This window comes from Vanacampus margaritifer, chromosome 11, assembly GCF_051991255.1.
Source record: "Vanacampus margaritifer isolate UIUO_Vmar chromosome 11, RoL_Vmar_1.0, whole genome shotgun sequence".
NCBI lineage: Eukaryota > Metazoa > Chordata > Actinopteri > Syngnathiformes > Syngnathidae > Vanacampus > Vanacampus margaritifer.
The window spans coordinates 21,360,281-21,381,539 of NC_135442.1; the positions used below are offsets into that span (position 1 = coordinate 21,360,281).

Sequence of the window (21,259 nt, forward strand, 5' to 3'; positions counted from 1 at the left end):
AAATCCTCCAGAAGTCTCCAATTCAGTCCTCCAGTTTGCTTCATGGGGTGTTGGTGGTCAGCAGTTGGTAAGTTTTTCAAGTTAATTTATAACTATTTAAACTGCATAATTTCACGGTCATTGTTTTCACATATGTAAAAATTAATTGGAACATTTTTGTATATGAGCTGTAGGACCAACAAGGCGAAAACATTATAATCTAATTATTGTCAAGTCTCGCTTTAAACACATACTGTACAAACTAGATGTATTTCTGTCCTGGCCCAAGCGAAACTTCTTCTGAACTATAAGTCACTCCATATATTTTTATTTATTTATAATTCATTGTACCATATTTATATTACCGCTAAGAGACTTGGGGACACACAAAAAAATGTACTCGATCAATTATGTATACAAAAATAAAATAAAAAAGAGCAATGTGGCTATTTCACAATGTGCCTTATCTATATCACTCCAACATTAACTTTTTACTTTACATTTTTACCCTGCAGATCTACATATTTGAAAACAACATTTTCTACCAATCAGAGGTTCTCAGCAGCTCATGGAGACTCACGTCATCTGGACAGGAGGGCATCATCTTCAATGGCATTGCAGACTGGCTATATGAAGGTAAAATATTATTACCACTAACATCATCCTCCTGTTTTGGCGGATAATACAAATGACTGTAAAGAATTGCAACAATATTTTGTGATGATGATTTTGATTTCAAATTTGCCAAAGAATCTTCAGTAAGAGAGATGAAAACATTGAGTGCTATATATATTTATATTTAAAAGTTTAGTCTGGTTTGCAGTTTCAATTCTGACTCTCTTGTTCTTTCCAGAGGAGGTTTTGCACACTCAAGCAGCTCACTGGTGGTCATCCGATGGTTCAAGACTTGCTTACCTGACCATCAATGACTCCCTGGTCCCAAACATGCTCCTGCCATCTTACATGGGTTCCATTTACCCAAGGGGAAAAGAGTACCCATACCCAAAGGTTAGACCTGAAATTTAAAATTTAAAATTAAAAAATTAAAAGTTCAGTAGTTGAATGGCAGTCACATTTGACTAATTCAAATCAATGATTTGTTAACCTCTTCGCACTGTATATAAATGTTGATTATCATTGAGCCCCTTTTAAAACAGAGAACTAGCAAAGCATAAATACTGAATTCAGGACACGGACACACACACACACGCGCGCGCACGCACAGACACACACGCGCACTCACACACACACTTGTCTTTGTATAATTGTGGGGACATCTCATTGACATAATGCATTTCCTACCCCTTGCCCTAACCCCAACCGTCAAAAATGATTACCTACCCCCATTCCTTACCCTCACCCATAACCTAATTCAAACCTAAACTCTAAAACCAAGTCTTGACTATGGAGGTAAATATGGTGCAAAAGTAACTTGTACCTGTAAAAAATGTTTTTTAGTTGTATTAAAAAAAAATTGTACCTGTAGAAAAAAGTATAAATTTGTATCTGTAAAAGTTGCGATTTGTCTGTGAAAAAAGTGTATCTGTTAAAAAAACAAACAAACAAAAAAAAACAATAACCTGTAAAAGACAAATTGTACCTGTAAAAAAAAATTGTGCCTGTAAAAGTCGTGATTTGTACCTGTATAAAAAAGTTTAAATTTGTATCTGTAAAAGTCTTAATTTGTACCTGTACAAAAAAGTGTAAATTTGTATCTGTAAAAGTCGTGATTTGTACTTGTAGAAATGACAAAGAAGTTGCCGCTAGGGGTCACAAGTGTTTTTTCAGCTGCTGTCCAGTCACTTGACTTTTGCACCAAATCTCTCGCTACAGTGCAAAACTGATTCGTACATTTAGAGCTTCGTGATTTGTACTCGTAGAAGAAGAGGGCGGGCTCTGGAGGATTTGGGCTAAAGTTCAACCTCATTGGTTCAGCGAACAACAGTGGGTTGATCTCAAATGACGCCACGTTTTTATCATTAATATGCACAAGTCCGAAATTCCAAACAAACAGAGTAGCCACACCAGTTTCCGCGTCTTTTCGGAAGAAGAGGACGTCCCAGGCATGAAAATTTCAACTTGGTTCAATATACAAACACCGTGTGGAACAGTTTAAACGTTGGTTGACATGCAGAGCACTCAAAGTGGGCAGAAAGAAAGAAGTTTTAGGATGAAGGTAAGATTTATTGTACGATCATAGCTCGTAATCCGGTGCTAGCTTTTCTCATGTTGTTAATTGTCACGAAAACTGAACACATTGAAGTCACGATTTTCATTTAAAGATTTGAAGACTACCAGTGTAAACATACGATCAATAGCTTGTACCGGCACTTCTTTCATGTCTTCAAAAACTACCTGTATACTTGAACTGAGAAACATAAACACTTTTTTTTTACAGGTACAAGTTACTTTTGCACCATATTTAACTCCATACTTGACCCTCAAAAAGAGGTCTGAACTCGTGGGGAACACAAAAATGTCCCCACAATTTCGAGTTGGTCCCCACAATAGTAGTTAAACCTGGAAAACCACGCACGTATGGGTCCCACAATGTAGCAAGACAAAACCACACGCACACGCACACACACACACAAAATCTATATTTTATTTAGTGCTGTTTGATAAGATAAGATAAGATCCACTGATTGTCACACCCATCTAAGTAGGGCGAAATTTGTTCTCCGCATTTGACCCATCCCCTGAGGGAGCGGTGAGCAGCAGCAGCACCGCGCTCGGGAATCATGTGGTGGATACCAGGCGGCACGGGCTTAGGCCTTCCTGGGTGGAATTTGCATGTTCTCCCCGTGCTTGCGTGGGTTTTCTCCGGGTGCTCCGGTTTCCTCCCACATTCCAAAGACATGCATGGCAGGTTAATTGAACACTCTAAATTGTCCTTAGGTGTGATTGTGAGTGTGAATGGTTGTTTGTCTCTGTGTGCCCTGCGATTGGCTGGCAACCAGTTCAGGGTGTACCCCGCCTACTGCCTGAAGACTGCTGGGATAGGCTCCAGCACCCCCCGCGACCCTTGTGAGGTCTAGCGGTTAAGAAAATGGATGGATGTTTGATACAACTTTTTTTCAGACCAATATCAGTACGTATGATTACTCACAGATACCACTAGTACATAAAATTCTCTCCCAAAAAACAATGACAGATCATTTTAAAGAAAGGCCTATTTGTAGTTCCTTATCGTAAAACGGCCACAAGGGTACTGGTATTTTCTGATCTATTTGAGCAAGACAATTAAGTTAACACACTTCGTCAAGTGTCTCAAAGACCTCTCTGATTAAAGATGAATTAGCAGGAAGAATGGCGATAATGCACACAGCATCTTGGTTTGTTGGTTCAGTATCAAAGCTGGTTTAAGCGCTTGTCAGGCTGATATCAACTGGTCTATTGTGCAAAGTGCTTTCTAAATTTGAATTGAGCTCACTAATTTACATAATCCAATTTTCTCTAACATCAAGCAGTCAGCAATGTGCATTCTCTGTGAAGCAACAAATCAGTGGGAAATTACAAACAGTAAAACACAGGTAAAAGCTTGCACCCAAATAAAGAAGGTTTCTTTCAAATAAATGTCTGTAAGAGTCAAATAAGAGTCTGTAAGTTTAGAATTGTGATTGATGGCAGGACATAAATACATAAATAAATAAATGATTAAATAAAAGTGAAAATAAAAACGGAGCTAAAAATATAATTCAAAAATTAAACACAAAAAATACGTATAAATGGAAATAAAAAATGAAATAAATAAATAAATAAATAAAAAATTAAGAATCCAAAAATAAATATAAACAATTAATGTCGAAATAAATACAAAAATAAATATAAAAATAGAATTAAATATCAATAAACAAATAAAAACGCTCTGCTCTCACATTTGTTTATTTCATGCTGCAGACACTCTGTCAGTTTGAAATGTTATACAAATGAGGGGGCGGTCCTAAGCATGTCTTGGAATGGGCTCCACTGTTGCAAACTGCCTAGACTAGAGTGAGAGGGTCGGCGAACAAGGAAGTCTTGCTGGCTTGCATTAGAGAACTCCAGCAAAAGACGACTATCTTGTCCACTGTCACCAAGATTTGCAACTTGAGTTAAGACACGCTTAGCACCGCTCCCTCATTTGAATAACATTTCGACCTGACAGAGCGTCTGCAGCATGAAATAAATGAATGTGAGAACAGAGCGTTTAAAAATATATATATTTAATTATATTTATATATTTACTTTTGTATTTATTTCAACAATTATTTTTATATTTAATTTTTGAATCTCGTTTTTTATTTTACTTTTGTATTTATTTTTTCCCTTTTTTAATGTAATTTTTTTATATCCATATTTATTTTCCCTTTTATCCACTTATTTACTTATTTAGTCATTTATTTATTTTTAATTTTGGTAGTTTTGGTCCTCAATAGAAACCTGCTTGCTCACAGTGGCATTATGATGTCCCACTGCAGCTTTCTATTTATTCTTGATTTTCGCATTTATTATTTTGCCTTTTCATTAAATTTGATTTACTAGAAGTGGTAATCGCAAATAACAGTCAATTGGTCACACTTGTATATTCTTTTCTTTTTGCTATGTTGCTGTCAAAACATTTTACAATCAAATCACGAGACTAGTAAATGCAGTTATATGTGGTTTGAAAAACATGTCAAATGTAGCTATTATAGCAACCTAAGAGCAGTAGGTTGAAGCAGGAAGTGAAGGATTTAAGAAGACAGGAATAATATGAGCCATGATTTTCTGTCCTGCTCCAGGGCCTTCTTACTGCACGTTACAATTTCCTCTCTGCATAGCAAATGTCATATATTCCATTACTATGACCCCCTCCGCCACAACTTATTATGAAACCTCATTCAGATATAAGTAATTACAGTGTGATACTTTCTTATCTTCAGAGTCTGTGCACTGTACCATGAATTATTTGTGACATTTGATTTCATTTAATTCAATCAGCTGGCATTCTTCTTTTATTGATTTAGATGGGTCAAATCAATCCCACTGTAAGCCTTTATGTTGTCGTTCTCGATGGAAGCTCCCAAACAACTCAACTGTTGCCTCCGGACAGTTTTGTGAACAGGTAAAAACTGCAGATAAATGTTGTTCTAAAATAAATTCTTTAAAAAAATGAAACTGTGTCCTTATGCTGTCACAACATATGATTTATTCATTTTAGTCAATTTTACATCACTATGGTGAAATGGGTGACATTGGACAAGTTGGCTGTGCGCTGGGTAAATCGGGCACAAAATATGTCCATTCTTTCGCTGTGCGACATACAGACTAATGAATGCACAAAGGTAGGAATTTTTTTGTATGACTTTTCCCAGCGAATCATTAAAAATGTACAAAACTGTCTGACACGGTTGTGATTTGCTCTTCTCATTCCAGAGACATGTGATGATGTCAGATAAGTGGTTAGATCGACAGGTAAGTGCATCTCTCAAAACAACATACATGCATTTTGTTATCGTTATTATATGAGACAAAGTTGCAGAAATTCAACTTGTAGGAAATGCAGAAACGGAGAGGTCTTTCTCCAGGATTTATGGCATATTGGAGATAGTGTCAATAATGAGGACTGTTGCAGGCCCAAATACAGAAAGCACAGGCATAGATTTTGCAGGCAGCAAACTCACAAACATTTATTAAATGAAACTGAGCGCACCACTGAAACGATTGGAAACGGAATAGCAACATCCAAAAAGGTACAGCCGAAAATTATATGACATACAATGCGAGATCTGTCAAATACTGATAAAAACAATGGAAATTAAGACCCACAGATCAATCACAAAAAGCTGAAAAGACAGGAGGGGAGCTAAGGAACTGATTAGGGGCACATACAGTAAAATGTAATCATGTAATGGCTGCTTTTACATTCTTCAACTTTAATTTACTAAACACAGTAAAACCAATGGTACCCCCCCCCCCCCATTTTTTTTTAAACAGTTTGTCTTGAAAATTTGCTACATCACAGGCACAGCTGTCGAAAGTGATAAGGCAAATAGTTTACCAGAGAATGCAATGTAGCCAAATCTATATTCCGTTTTACTTCAATCACTGCCAGTCCCGTACTCCCAATTGTTTTGTCTAATATGAATGTACAATGGCTGGCAATGAGGAACATATTTTCGCAACAGTGATGGCAACTCCACATCTACTCACCTCTCATTCATTGAAGAATATTATTGCATCAGCACTAATAGTACTTTTCAGAGTTATCTTTGATGATTGCACGAACAAGCTTTATAATTAAGTGTGCTTGATCAGTCAACATACAAATTAGATACTGAAATTAAGAGGAAAGTCAAGTCTAACATGTTCTATGCGGGGCTCAGATAACGACCAACAACAGCTCATCTGTTTCCTGGGTTTGGTGATTGACGTTCGCAACCTGTGCCCTGAGCCCATTAAGGCCTGAAGCGCCTGGCAAAACATGCCTCTAAAACCTGAAGTTGGACGTGAGATCGAGTCCGGGCTTTGGCCTTCCTGGTGGAGTTTGCATGTTCTCCTCGTGCTTGCGCGGGTTTTCTCCGGGTACTCCAGATTCTAAAGACATGTATGGCAGGTTAAGTGGACACTCTAAATTGTCCGTAGGTGTGATTGTGAGTGTGGATAGTTGTTCGTCTCTGTGTGCCCTACGATTGGCTGGCAACCAGTTCAGGGTGTACCCCTCCTACTGCCCAAAGCCAGCTTGGATGGTCTTCAGCGCCCTCCGCGACCCTTGTGAGGACAAGCGGTTAAGAAAATGGATGGATGGATATATATATATATATATATATATATAATTTTTTTTTTTTAAATCAACAAATTTCACTCAAAGAAATCAAATAAAACAAACAAAGTAATGTGTGAATAATACAGACTTTCACACGATACGATACGATACGATACGATACGATATACTTTTATTTTCCCCGTGGGGAACTTTTTCCTGGACACATTTTTGTTTGAATTATTGTATATTGTTGTTATTGTTTTATTTTAGTTCTGTGTGTGAAGTTTGCTGATTTTAAACAATATATAATAATGTGTGAGCCCCATACAGATACATAGCCCCATAAAAGTTTTTATCTCTTGCACATACGTATGACGGCGTATTAGGACCACGTCTATTTTTTTTTTTTAGAGGGTGGGTTCAATATTCCGGAGAAAAAAACTCAGAAACTTATGACAAATACACGTAGCGTAGCTATTGTCTAATGTGAGGATTTGTTGGTGGTTAATGGGACACTGTTAATATAATGAAAAGGCAGGATGGAAATGGATTCATTTTTAATTTAAACTTTACTCATCATACACGGCAGCTAGAGCGACAACACTTCCTGATCCCCTATCAGCTGACTAACACTAACCAATCAGAAGCTAGCATACTTTCGATAAATGCAAGTGAATGACGGAGAGCAGCAGATTTGACGCATTAACTTAGATACTTGAATGTGGAAATAATGATTCTGGAAAGATCAATGTACAAATAAATATTTATTTTAACAAATTAATTGAAATGCTTCATCCTCAGGATGTGGACCTTCGCAAAGCAAAGCATATTTGTCTCTGGCAGTACCCAACGGTTCAAAGTGCGAATGCTTGACATGATATGGTTAAAACCATTACTATCTCCTTATTTGAAAACCCAACCGAAAAGTATCGGCACAAACATTCGAGTAGTACGGTACATGCATTTCTCGTAAGTTTCTACTTTTTTTTCGCTAATCTGCCACCTTATAGAGTCACAAATTAGCAAATGTCTTTCTCTGAATATTGCCATCGTTCTCTAAAAAATATATATATTTATACGTGGTCCTAGTACGCCATCGTACGTATGAGACCACTGACATTTTTGTCCTAGCTGACGTGTGTTGGCTCGAGTCACCGCGAAATTTTGTGCTCCCAGAGTTCTTCAGTAAAAATGTAACAATAATGTAGCATCTGTGGGTATATTTACCTTCAACATTGGGGCGCCGTTGTAATAACCTGGGGATTATTGGGGCATTTTGTAATGAAAATTTATGACTTGACTTCACATTTAAAGTTCAGGAAAAACTATGTCAAAGAATCGACCAGTGCTTAAGTTATTTATTTGAATTGATTGTTTTTTGTTTCGCATTAGCTGAAAATATTTTATCAGAGTAAGAACACAATTGTCTTTGTTTACTGTGTTTTTCCTAGAATGAAGAACCAATGTTTTCAAAGGACTGTACAATATTCTTCATGACTCTGCCATTAAAACACATTGCACTTGGAGCATTCCGCCACGTGACCATGATCTACAACCAAGTAAAACGAATACTAATTTGTACCAAAAGGCATTGCTTGGAACAATGGTCAACCTTTGATTTGTTTGGATTTAGAAACAATGTTCCCATAGAAATACTGATATATGTTATCATAATATATATAATCAATTTCATGATCAGAAACTTTATTGACTTGGCATAACTTTGGGTCATGTCTCGGTTTTTGTGTTTGGCTCTGTGCTTGCTCTGCAATGAAATGCTTTTGCTTCTCCTTGTGCAAGGGAGAAGATGTCAAACATCTCCCCTTGACCTCAGGAAGCTGGGAGGTCTCTCAAATTCTGGGCTATGATGAGAGCACTAAATCTGTGTAAGGAGAATTAGAAATCGATAACATAATCAATTATCATGAGGAATATGCTGTGGTAAAAACATGTTTGCTTTGTTTTCCAGTTATTTCCTAAGTAAAGAGACTGGCACAACACAACAACACTTATACAGGTATCCAATCATAACTATTTTGCTTGAAGGGACACTAAAGAAATTTTAGAGAGCAATATTTATGTACCTCTTTTCTCTCTCTCTCTCTCTCTTTTTCTCATTGACATTCTTGTCTAAAAACAATGATCAGGAGACAGATAGAAAAATAAAATGGTTGATTAAATTTGTACGGGATAAAAAAAAAGATTTATCATGGAACACCAGCATTGATTGCCACACGTGTTTGAGTGATGCAAATACCGTCTCCTGGAAGCTGGTGTAAACTTGGCACTATCAGTGGAAGCATGTCCATGGCTGCAGCGATTGGCACACGGAGAAGACATCGTCTTGCCAGGCAGAGCCGCTGGGCATTTCCGATATTTACCCAATGCAATGCAAATGCTTCCTTTATAGTTTATAGGCTTAGGAATCTGATGCTCTTGGAAATACATGGATCAAACGTGAATTTTGCTGTTCAGCCTCTTAAAGAGAAACAAGTTGTGACTAAAGTACTGAAACGTTTGTCATGCAGTTTCAAAAGATTTCAAATTTCACTTGAAAAATGAGTATCTCTACGTTGTGTAGTGGACTGTATGTTGCTTGCATGTTTTTGTTTGTTTGCAATTTTTGTTGTGTTATTTGCTTATGCTTAGATCAACATTTAAACTGAGAGCTACTTCTTGGGTATTAATGCAAAGGTCCATCAGTTTTATACAAACTAACAACAAATGTGCACATATTACCTTCAATTATGTTAATATGAATAATTACTGATATTCACCCATGTGAAAACAGATATCATGTTTATTTCCAACAATAATTAACAATTATAACAAGGTGGGAAACAAATATACAGCACTTTTTAGAACAAGCCACGGGCTAACCATTGGGTCTTACCTGACTGTGTTGGTGACATCTATGTCATTCTTCTTAAAAAGGGTCTCAGCTGTGGAGCCATTCCATAAAGAATGCCTCACCTGCAGCCTCTTCAAGTTACAATGCACATACTACGATGCAGTGTTCAGCACCAACTACCAGCATGTTCTTCTCCAATGTAGAGGTATGTCTTCAGAATGACTTAACTGTATTCAGGATGCAATTTATTATTTTATTTTATTTTTTACATGTCACCCAACTACTACGCCACTAATTACACAGCGTGGCTATTCAAATCTAAATGTCAAGAGGGCTACATTTTCAGGAGCCTGACTTATCCCATCACCGTCGTTTTTTTTATGTGTAGTACCTTCAAACTTTTACATATTTCCTCCATACTTCTTGGTCTATAAGCAGTAGTTCGCAAATATGTCTTGAAACCTCGGGCCAACTACACTGGTAATGCCTGATGCCAACTACCCATCATCCCCTTGTGCGAACGCAATTTTCCTGATCAGAAACCGGAGAGGCAGAGAAATAATACCCACTTGTATTCGTCCTCTCGCTCTCTTACTGTCAAGGTGAGTCGATTGGGACTGAGCCACTGCTGAAAGCTTTGACTACATTGACACGTCTCCAGCTTTAAGATATATTTTCATTATATTGATAGCCCTGAGCCTAGTTGTTTAATTGAGTACTTGACTTTGTGAACTGGAAATGAATGCCAGCTACACACTTTTAGGGCTCTCTTTTACAGTCGGTTAGTTTTACAATGCAATACTGAAGGGAAATAATTCAATGTTTTTGCAATATAGCTCAATAAGGCTCACTTCATTTTATTGAATTCCACAAGTCACAATTTTGCCATTATTCTTTAATTTCCCCAGGTCCTGGAATACCCCAAACTACGCTGCACAGATTAAATAAAATGAAAGGTAAGGAATCAGGCAGGAAAAGGGAACCAACATATTGTTTGGGAATTTCCATTCCATTAATAAGGGGACACTAGACACTGGCTTTCACACCTACCTTGTAAATGTGCATACTAGAAGCAATCTCTATCGGCGGTACTCAAAGGGGCAACACTACGAAAAATGTTGCTCGTGTGTATATAAAACAAATAGTTGGGTCTGCTGACCTATCAGGTGATGAAAGTTCAATGGTCGCGTAGAACAGATGGCTGCTGAAAAGGGGCTATTTGCACTGTAATCCTAAATCATTGTGCTGTAATAATTTATCAAGTCCATGCATCATGGTTTAATCTGTGCAACTAAGAATGTATTGTTGTACAGTAGTATTTTAAAATATATTAGTTGAGCAGCTTTCAATCTACTTTACGTTTTGAGTTTGTCTTTTGCTGTATCAAATTGTTTTTCTGCATTGTCATCAACAGACTACATGACTCTGGAGAGGAACACAGTACTACAACATGCTCTGATCAACCAAAAATTACCAAGACGGGAAAGTAGAACTATACAAATCAACAATGTTGGTATGATAAAACAATAATATGCCCATGTGTTTCAAGTTAGCATCCTGTGTAATTGTCTTTATTAGCACCATGATATGATCAACTTTTGTAAAAAAGGTCACATGATCTGCAATAGCTACCCCTAGAGATAAACTTTGCATTGCATTATGTAAACATCTTTCATAAGGAGATGTGTCACTTTTGCATTTGACTTTCAAGCTTAAGACACTAAAAAAGAAAAGAAAAGCGATCACACAGGGCAAAATGTTTTGACATTGACATGAAGCAGTCTTCTCAACTCAATTTACAGTATAGACCACTTTAAAAACAAGAGCTGCATACAAAGTATTGTACATAAAAGTAAAAATCTGACATTTAAAAAACTATTGAAATACTGTGGAATACTATGGAAGTTGGATGGCTTAATCTGGTTAACGACATTCTCTTGATGGAAACAGCTTCTAAAGAACTTAACACGAGCAAACTTGCATTCCCTTACTCTTACTTCACTTTAAACACCATACTATCAATGATAAAAAAATAAGTTACAATTAAAATGTGTAAATAACAGATAACTCATAACTACTTGTATAATTCATAAATAGCGTTATCATGTAACATGATCACGGTTAGATGTTGTTCAGCTTGCAATGTCACAACAACCTGCAGTTTGTCTAGGTTGATTCAATAGCCGACTAATTTATCAATTATTATTATTCATTAGTGTGAATTAACAGGATAGAAAGGCAAGGGATGTTACCAAAAAACATAAACACAATAATCATAATTACATAAGTAAAATTATACGACTTTGCTGTTTTGTTTTTGTTTTGCAGTTCTTTGTATGGAGTTAATAGTCCCCCATGATTTTGATGGAACATATGAGCATCCGCTTCTCCTTATTCTGTAAGACTTTAATAATACATTTGTTTACACATATATTGTTTTTATTTTATTAAAGTCTCCACAAGATCAAAAAGTGCGAAAAATAATTATTACAAAGAAACGTTTCAATTTATATGTAATTGTGTATTTTTGAAGTGGCAGTGCCCCTGGTGGTCAGGATGTGAGTGACCACTTCAGCATCGATTGGGATTCCGTGCTTGTCAGTTCAGAGAACGTCATCGTGGCTCGTCTGGATGGCCGAGGCAGCAGCTTCCAGGGCCAGAGGGTCTTGCATGAGGTCCACCAGCGACTGGGCACTGTTGATGTTGCAGACCAGATCGCAGTTGTAGAGTAGGTTTGTTTTTTTAAACAGTAAAAAAAAGTCAATAGGGCCAAGTGCAGATTGATAATACAGCTATTTATGATTCTTATTTTTATAGCCTTCCCATCATCAGACCTCTGATAACCACCGTACATTAAGAGAGATTTAATAATCTACTGTATAGACTGATAGCACATCCACCTCCCAGTCTAGAGGACGTGAGATCGAGTCCGGGCTTTGGCCTTCCTGGGTGGAGCTTGTATGTTCTCCTCGTGCTTGCGTGGGTTTTCTCCGGGTGCTCCGGTTTCCTCCCACATTCCAAAGACATGCATGGCAGGTTAATTGAACACTCTAAATTGTCCATGGGTGTGATTGTGAGTGTGGATGGTTTTTTGTCTCTGTGTGCCCTGCGATTGGCTGGCAACCAGTTCAGGGTGTACCCCGCCTACTGCCCGAAGCCAGCTGGGATAGGCTCCTGCGCCCACCGCGGCCCTTGTGAGGATTAGCGGTTAAGAAAATGGATGGATGGATGTATAGACTGAATGTTCTGCTTCTTTTCTCATAAGCCGAACAAGCTGAATAAGTCAAATAAAAGCAGGTAGTACACATGGACGTACAGTATATACGAACCTTGACTCACAATTGTCCTCTCGTGGCTGAAGCCAGAGAGCAACGATCTTGCGTTGCCACAGTTACTGATAACTTATTTGGTTTTCGCTGAAAACACTGTCAGTGCGTGTTTTATGCCAGGATCACTGTATGGAGTAATGAGAGCCTTTGCTTTGATTTCATTGTTTATAGTCACCAACCACCGGGCCGCGGACCGATACCGGGACGTAGGCCACTTTGGACCGGGCCGTGGCGGGCCGCAGAGTTTAAAGAATAAAAAAATTACTATAATTCTGATTAATTGATTAGCCGAGGTTTAAAAATATTTTAGTTTGAAAAGCGACCGGATTCTCTCTCTTTATGGCAGACTCTTGACGCATGTCAAGATACTAATTATCTCCGTCGCGTAGCGCTGATGTTAATCGTCAAGTTAGCAAAATGAGTAAAAAACAGACATATTTGGAATGTTTATTTGCGACGGAGAAAAGGCCCAGTGATGAGACAACACAGGTGCCTATGGCCAAGAAGAAAAAGAAATGTGCATGGACTTGCAGCTACAGGTGATTCCCACGCATGATGGGCTCTGCGGCAAGCTGCTCTTAATTTAGCGTTATGGTGAGTGAGTTACTCATGGACTTTATATTTGTTCTGTGGTGCCTTGTTATGTTGGCGGCGCCAACATATGATGTCCTCCTTAAATCTATCTATCTCTTAAATGCGCCAACTTTAAGGAGTTTGCTGCTATGAGTTACATAAAAATGTGGCTTCACATTTATTGTTATATCTACAAAATACCCCAGTTTTTGTGTTGCTCGTATCATTCATAAGCATTACCAAAGTGACCTCACCATATTAAAGCGTTATTGTTACCGTTGTGGTGTTAGTACAGGTACATAAAAATACATAGCGGATTTGCGTTTGCTGTTGTAGCTTTTATAAATCAGCCAATCATCTCTCCTTATATATATATATATATATATATATATATATATATATATATATATATATATATATCATAAAATTGGTATTTATAACCAGGGTTGGGAGGGTTACTTTTAAAATGTATTCCGTTACAGTTACAAGTTACCTGCTAAAAAATGTAGTTAGTAATGTAATCCAAGTACCATACTATTAAAGTAATGCAACTATTACTTTGGATTACTTTTGGATTACTCCAATACCAAGTATGCTCATGAAGTCAAAATAAAACAAAAATATCACCACAATTTATATTTCTATACAGTGCGCTCCTGCTATCTGCAGGTGATAGGGACCCGGGCACCAAAGGGCTCCAAAAATCCTTGTATAATTAAAAACCATTGAAATGCTTGTACAGTATAGATATATTGATTGATTGATTGAAGGCCACAGACAGACAGATAGATAGATATCAAATGAATAGGGAGAAAAGGGACACATTGTGCTTTTAAAAGCACATTTCCATGGTCATTTCACCCACGCACACATGCACTAATAATGCTATGAGGATGACCACGCGTGTCATTAACTGCAAAATAAACTTTTGATCCCAGTCAAGAGTTAAACCATATTGTGTATGGTGAATTGGTGGGAGGGATATTTGTTCAGAAGATGTAACTCATGTTGTAGCGGCAGCTAGCAAGAAGTTCAGCGTAGCATGCCGCAGGATCGACTTTCAGCTGAAACGTTTCCTTTGTTAAAGATAAATCGGTCCTTCAGCAAGACAAGTTTGTTCCAAACCGTAAATACCGGTGGCCACTTGTTTCCTCCTTTCGTCCGTGAACACTTTTAAACAGGCCACGTGCCCGACACAACGTCAACAAGTCTCTCTCTCTTGCTCACCCGCTCTCGCTCTCTCTCTTGCTCTCTCGATTTCTTGCCCGCTTTCATCGTAGGATTTGTAATCTCTCAAAATAATCCCCATTTTTAATAAATGTACCTGTAATCTGATTACATGTTTTTTTCCTGTAACTGTAAAGGAATCCAGTTAATTTTTTGGGGGTAATCTGATTATGTAACGGTATTCCGTTACTCCCCAAGCCTGTTTATAACCATTTCTAATTTAGAATTAAAACATTGTGATAAAGTTGAGAAAATTATTTTATTTGAAAGATAAACATTTCAAAGCAAAAAAAAACATTCTAGAATTTACATAAACTATAGTAAAGTATAAAAACATAATCACCATAAATCTATTTATTATACAGCAGAAACAAACAAAGATGTATACACTCTGTAGTCAAGAATCTAAAAAAATGAGCAGTGAGAAAGAAATTAAAGAATGAAGTACTCATATATTTACTTGCATTCCTGAATAGTACTGCTTATATTAAATGCAATATATATTGTATAAGTCAACCACATCTCTTTGAAATACTGTTTGAAGGTGGTGATTGCTAAACGGAATGCCAAAAGTTAAACAAAATAAATAAACAAAACAATTTTATTCATTTAATGATTTAGTTCTTATTATTACTTACTATTACCGTCCGTCCGTCCGTCTTCAATTCCGCTTATCCGGGGTCGGGTCGCGGGGGCAGCAGCTTTAGCAGGGAAGCCCAGACTTCCCTCTCCCCAGCCCCTTCACCCAGCTCCTCCGACGGGATCCCAAGGCGTTCCCAGGCCAGCCGAGAGACGTAGTCTCTCCAGCGTGTCCTGGGTCGTCCCCGGGGCCTCCCGCCAGTAGAACATGCCCGGAACACCTCCCCAGGGAGGCGTCTGGAGGCATCCGAACCAGATGCCCGAGCCACCTCAACTGGTTCCTCTCAACGTGGAGGAGTAGCGGCTCGACGCTGAGTCCCTCCCGGATGACCGAGCTTCTCATCCTATCTCTAAGGGAGAGCCCGGCTACCCTGTGGAGGAAACTCATTTCGGCCGCTTGTATCCGGGATCTTGTTCTTTCGGTCACGACCCACAGCTCGTGACCATAGGTGAGGGCAGGAACGTAGAGCGACCGGTAAATCGAGAGCTTTGCCTTTCAACTCAGCTCCTTCTTCACCACAACGGACCGATACAGCGTCCGCATCGCTGCAGACGCTGCACCGATCCGCCTGTCGATCTCCCGCTCTAACCTACCCTCACTCGTGAACAAGACCCCAAGATACTTGAACTCCTCCACTTGGGGCAGGATCTCATCCCCGACCCAGAGAGGGCACTCCACCCTTTTCCGACTGAGGACCATGGTCTCGGATTTGGAGGTGCTGATCCTCATCCTAACCGCTTCACACTCGGCTGCGAACCGCTCCAGTGAGAGCTGGAGATCACGGCTTGAAGAAGCCAACAGCACCACATCATCTGCAAAAAGCAGAGATGCAATGTTGAGGCTACCAAACCGGACCCCTCAACACTTCCGCTACGCCTAGAAATTCTGTCCATAAAAGTTATGAACAGAATCGGTGACAAAGGGCAACCTTGGCGGAGTCCAACCCTCACAGGAAACAAATTTGACTTACGGCCGGCAATGCAGATCAAACTCTGACATCGGTCGTACAGGGACCGAATAGCCCGTATCAGGGGGCCCGGTACCCCATACTCCCGAAGCACCCCCCACAGGACTCCCCGAGGGACACGGTCAAACGCCTTCTCCAAGTCCACATACTTACTATTACTTATTACTAAATTACTTTAAAATAACCTTTTTTACATTTGAAAAATTATACTTAGTTTCCTGCTATTTCCGCAGACACCTCATCCAGCTCCCATATATCGATGGGAATAAAATTGCAGTTTATGGAAAGGTAATCCACAAATAGGTGTACAGTGGGCCGCCGCATACTCGCAGTTTGGCATTCGCAAATTCAGCCATTTGCACTTTTTTTTGGTGTGGGGGGGGGGGGAGCATCGAAAAATATTCCACTTTTACACACTTGCTCATCTAATTACTAATGGAAAAAAATCCGTGTTAGATTTGTGATTGAAAGTGAGCGGGACAGTACTGTCATATTGACATGTTTGCTTTGGCTCACGTTTGGTTAAACTAGAACCAAATACGCCATCAAACCCAGTGGACTCCATCACAACTGCTCAGTGGAATATCACAGTACTGTCAGTTTGTGTGTTGTCACTGCATGGATCCAGCGATTTGGGGTCAGTAAACATCGAATGTTATGTAGCCCAGACTTTACTACTACCACAGGTCGTCCCCATAGCATCGGCACGTCGATGTAACACTTGCACTTTGCTGTGCATTCAAATGTCCATTGATTTATACCCCGCTGTACTGGTACAATAATACAATATTGTTATATTTATGATTGAAACTCTTGATGTAGGCAAAAATAATCACTCTTAGGGGAACATCAATTTATCATGGAAATCCACTATTCGCGGTCAGGCTCGTTCCCAATCCCCTGCAAATAGTGGTGGTCCACTGTAGCACAGCTTATTTGTTTCGTTGTTTCTCATTCAAGTGCTCCATATAAAATACACTCTTTTTTTTTCTTTTTAGGCATATGGGGGCTTTCTTGCATCAATCCTATTACTCTCCTATAGCTCAACTTTCAGCTGCGGCATAGCAGTGGCTCCTATAGCTAACTGGAGATTTCATGGTAAGAGGCTTATATAAAATTCACATCTTTATTTTATGTATTGTTTCACTTTTAAACATTTATTCTAACCTAGAATTAGAAGAGAATATAGTGTAGGGATGGACAGATTATCAACTGGGCCGTTTATCTGTGCCAATATTTGGCATTTTGAAAATATTGGCATCTGCCTTTTTACAAATCCGAAGGCCGATAAAGCTGGCACCTCACTGTGAATGCTTTCGAACGTAGCAAATTTGGGGTTTTCATCAGGATTTGTAAAAAGTTCATAGACAGTTTTTACTTGTCGAAAATACATTTTGAACATGTTCAGACAATTTGTGACTTTCTGCGAAGATCTTTTGAAACCTTTTACGAACCCTGACAAAAACCTATTAGCTAGATTTGCATGCATTTGTTGCTCAGTGAGATACAGGGAACTTTTCATTTATGTATTATATAAATTTCCACCATTTTCAAACATTTACTTAAAAAAACAAGAAATATGTTGAAATTTTGTATTACTTTATTTACAGTAGAAAACTTTAGGTAGCTATTGCTTGCTTAGTTTTTAATTAAACTTAACACATTCTGATGACCCTGACAGCTCCCTGCCATTTTCTTTTTTTACAATTTTTAAACAATTCTGTCTTTTCTTTAATATGTTTAAAGCAACACTAAGGAACATTCAGTTTATGTTGATTATGGTGGCGCAATATGGACAAAAGTGGTATTGTTATGTCAGAAGGAAGACCACATTTCCTACGAGGACCACTGACTTTTTATTAAAAAATTTTTTTAGCTCACCCCAGTTAGTGAAAGCCTGGCTAATGTTGATTCTTGACTGACCTTTCATCCGGGGTAGCTTTTGACTTATGCTATAAAAGCAGTCAGCACATTTGTAGTTTTTTTGTTTGGCAGTGTTTCTACCATCCTTCTCAAAGTTACCGGCCCCCTCAGGCCATGGCAAAGGTCCATTCAACTACAAACCCAATTCTAAAAAAGTTGGGACACTATACAAATTGTGAATAAAAACTGAATGCAATTATGTGGAAGTGCCACATTTTAATATTTTATTCAGAATAGAACATAGAGAACAGGTCAAAAGTTTAAACTGAGAAAATGTATAATTTTAAGGGAAAGCTATGTTGATTTTAAATTCCATGGTGTCAACAAATCTAAAAAAAAGTTGTGACAAGGCCATTTTCACCAATGTGAGGCATCCCCTCCTCTTCTTACAGCAGTCTGCAAACGTCTGTGGATCGAGGAGACAAGTTTCTCAAGTTTAGAAATAGGAATGCTGCCCCAAGCTTGTCTAACACGCGTCTCTAACTGTTCAACTGTCTTGGGCTTTCTTTGTTGCACCTTCTCCTTTATGATGCGCCAAATGTGCTCTATAAGTGAAAGAAGTGGACTGCAGGCTGGCCATTTCAATACCCGGATCTTTTTCCTAGGCAGCCATGATGTTGTAATTGGTGCTGCATGTGGTTTGGCATTATTGTGTTGAGAAATGCAAGATCTTCTCTGAAAGTGATGATGCCTGGATGGGAGCATATGTTGTTCTCGAATCTGAATATACCTTTCTGGATTGAAAATGCCTTTCCAGATGTGGAAGCTGCCCATGCCACAGATGCAGGCTTATAAACTGAGTGCTGATAACAACTTGGGTTGTCCTTGTCCTCTTTAGTCAGTGTGATACAGCACCCCAGTTTTCCACGAACTTCGAATCGTAATTTGTCTCACCACCAAACAGTTTTCCACTTTGCCACACTCCATTTTAAATAACCCCTGGCCCAGAAAAACGCCTGTACTTCTGGGTTTGCTTTAGAAATGGCTTCTTCTTTGTACTGTAGAGTTTTCATCTGACAACGGCAGCTGGCACGATGGATTGTGTTTAACCACAATGTTTTCTAGAAGTATTCCTGAGCCCTTTCTGTGATTTTCCTTACAGTAAGCATTCCTGTTTGTGGTGCAGTGCCGTTTAAGGGGCCGAAGATCATGGGCATCCAGTATGATTTTTCGGCCTTGACCCTTACACACAGAGATTGTTCCAGATTCTCAGAATCTTTGGATGATGTTATGCACTGTAGATGATGATTACTTCAACCTCTCTGCAATTTTTTGCTGGTAAACACCTTTCTGATATTTCTCCACTATCTTTCTGTGCAACATTGGAGGAATTGGTGATTCTCTACCCATCTTCGCCTCTGAGAGACACTGCCACTCCGAGAAGCTCTTTTTATACTCCAATCAAGTTGCCAATGGAGCTCATTAGTGGTAACTGGTCTTCCAGCTGTTTGTGCAATTGACTTTTCCAGCTTTTTATTGCTACCTGTCCCAACTTTTGGGAGATTTTTTGGCACCATGAAATTTACAATGAACATATTTTTACTTAAAAATTATACATTTTCTTAGTTTAAACTTTTGACCTGTCATCTATGTTGTATTCTGAACAAAATTTTGAAATTTGGCGCAGGGAGTAGGTTGGCCGCAACGGCAGAAGTTTATTTACAAACTCGAAATCACCTCCAGCAGAGGGAAATAACGCTGAACACAAATTGCTCAAAATTGGAGAAAAAAACCCAGGGCACTCAAAAAAAAAAAGGGACAACTAAAGGCGCTCCACTCAGGAGTGAAAAAGGCACAAAAACAAGGCAAGAGCTGTGGCGCAAGAGCTGTGGCGCAAGAGCTGTGGCGCAAGAGCTGTGGCGCAAGAGCTGTGGCGCAAGAGCTGTGGCGCAAGAGCTGTGGCGCAAGAGCTGTGGCGCAAGAGCTGTGGCGCAAGAGCTGTGGCGCAAGAGCTGTGGCGCAAGAGCTGTGGCGCAAGAGCTGTGGCGCAAGAGCTGCGAGAACGCTTCTATGCACGACGTGTAACACTTCAGCACTGGGAGGTGGCTGATGCAGTCTATTTATTAGGTGGGTAACTGGAGACAGGTGGAAGCAATCAGGAACTGGAACTGAGCATGGCTGGAGGAAGGGCAAGTGACCTGGAGTGAGAGTGGTGGTTAGTTCTTTCAAAATAAAACCAGAAGTGGATGGACCAAAATAAGAGCAACACAGGCCCGCTTACTGCGGTGTGACATTACCGACCCCCTTCTTGATGAGCGAGAGGTCCACTATGACTCAGGAGGGACCCATTGCCGTTCTTCGGGGCCATAACCCTCTCAATCCACCAAATATTGTTTTCCTCGACCCCGGTTATGAACATCCAGCAACTTCCTGACCTTGTAAACAGGGCCGCCTTCCACCATTTCCGGGGGAGGCGGTGCTGGCTCCGCTGGGACCATGGGGCTGTCCCGGACAGGCTTCACCTGACTGACGTGGAACATCGGGTGGACGCGGAGGGGTCAAGGCAGATGAAGGCGTACGGCCGCAGGACCTATGGACTTGGAGATTGGGTAGGGCCCCACGAATCTCGGGGCCAGTTTCGGGCAGGGTACCTTGAGATGTAGGTTGTTTGCGGACAGCCAGACTCGCTGACCCGGCCAGTAGTGGGGCGGAGGTCTCCTTTTCCGGTCCGCGGACCGCTTCACTCTGTTACCCTGGCGCTGGAGAGCCAGTTGGGCCGCCGACGAAATTCGGCGACATCGGTGGATCAGGGCGTGGGCAGAGGGTACGGTTGACTCCTCTTCCAAGTCGGCGAAGTAGGGAGGGTCGTAACCGTGGACATACTTGAAGGTTGAAAAACCTGTTGCGGATGTGGGCAGAGAATTATGAGCGAGCTCGACCCATACCAGGTGTTTGCTCGAGGTTGCCGAGTTTTGGGACACCAGGCATCGGAGCCCTGTCTTTTGTTGAGGCATTCAGCTTGTCCATTTGCCTCTGGATGGTAACCGGAGGTCAGGTTGGCCTTGGCTCCTAGTGCCCTACAGAACTCCCTTCAGAATCGTGA

At 39.8% G+C, this 21,259-nt stretch overlaps 1 protein-coding gene across 9 annotated transcripts in view; it reads left to right on the forward strand.

Annotated features, from left to right (window-relative positions):
- LOC144060715 (inactive dipeptidyl peptidase 10-like) overlaps positions 1–21,259 on the forward strand; it is a 100,160-nt gene that overhangs the window by 71,601 nt on the left and 7,300 nt on the right. For 5 of the 9 annotated variants that reach the window (XR_013295990.1, XM_077580493.1, XM_077580494.1 and 2 more), the window contains 16 exons: positions 1–67; positions 495–615; positions 833–987; positions 4,968–5,065; positions 5,162–5,285; positions 5,377–5,415; positions 8,158–8,265; positions 8,507–8,592; positions 8,676–8,723; positions 9,641–9,762; positions 10,466–10,513; positions 10,972–11,070; positions 11,886–11,955; positions 12,091–12,285; positions 16,527–16,581; positions 17,292–17,391. The exon at positions 1–67 is cut by the window's left edge and continues 15 nt beyond it. Coding sequence is in view for 5 of the 9 variants with exons in the window: in XM_077580493.1 (XP_077436619.1) it covers positions 1–67; positions 495–615; positions 833–987; positions 4,968–5,065; positions 5,162–5,285; positions 5,377–5,415; positions 8,158–8,265; positions 8,507–8,592; positions 8,676–8,723; positions 9,641–9,762; positions 10,466–10,513; positions 10,972–11,070; positions 11,886–11,955; positions 12,091–12,285; positions 16,527–16,581; positions 17,292–17,391 (1,535 nt within the window). In the remaining 4 variants the exon portion in view is untranslated. The remainder of the gene's footprint in view (positions 68–494; positions 616–832; positions 988–4,967; positions 5,066–5,161; positions 5,286–5,376; positions 5,416–8,157; positions 8,266–8,506; positions 8,593–8,675; positions 8,724–9,640; positions 9,763–10,465; positions 10,514–10,971; positions 11,071–11,885; positions 11,956–12,090; positions 12,286–16,526; positions 16,582–17,291; positions 17,392–21,259) is intronic. The other 4 variants (XR_013295992.1, XR_013295993.1, XM_077580495.1 and 1 more) reach the window with 2 other exon arrangements.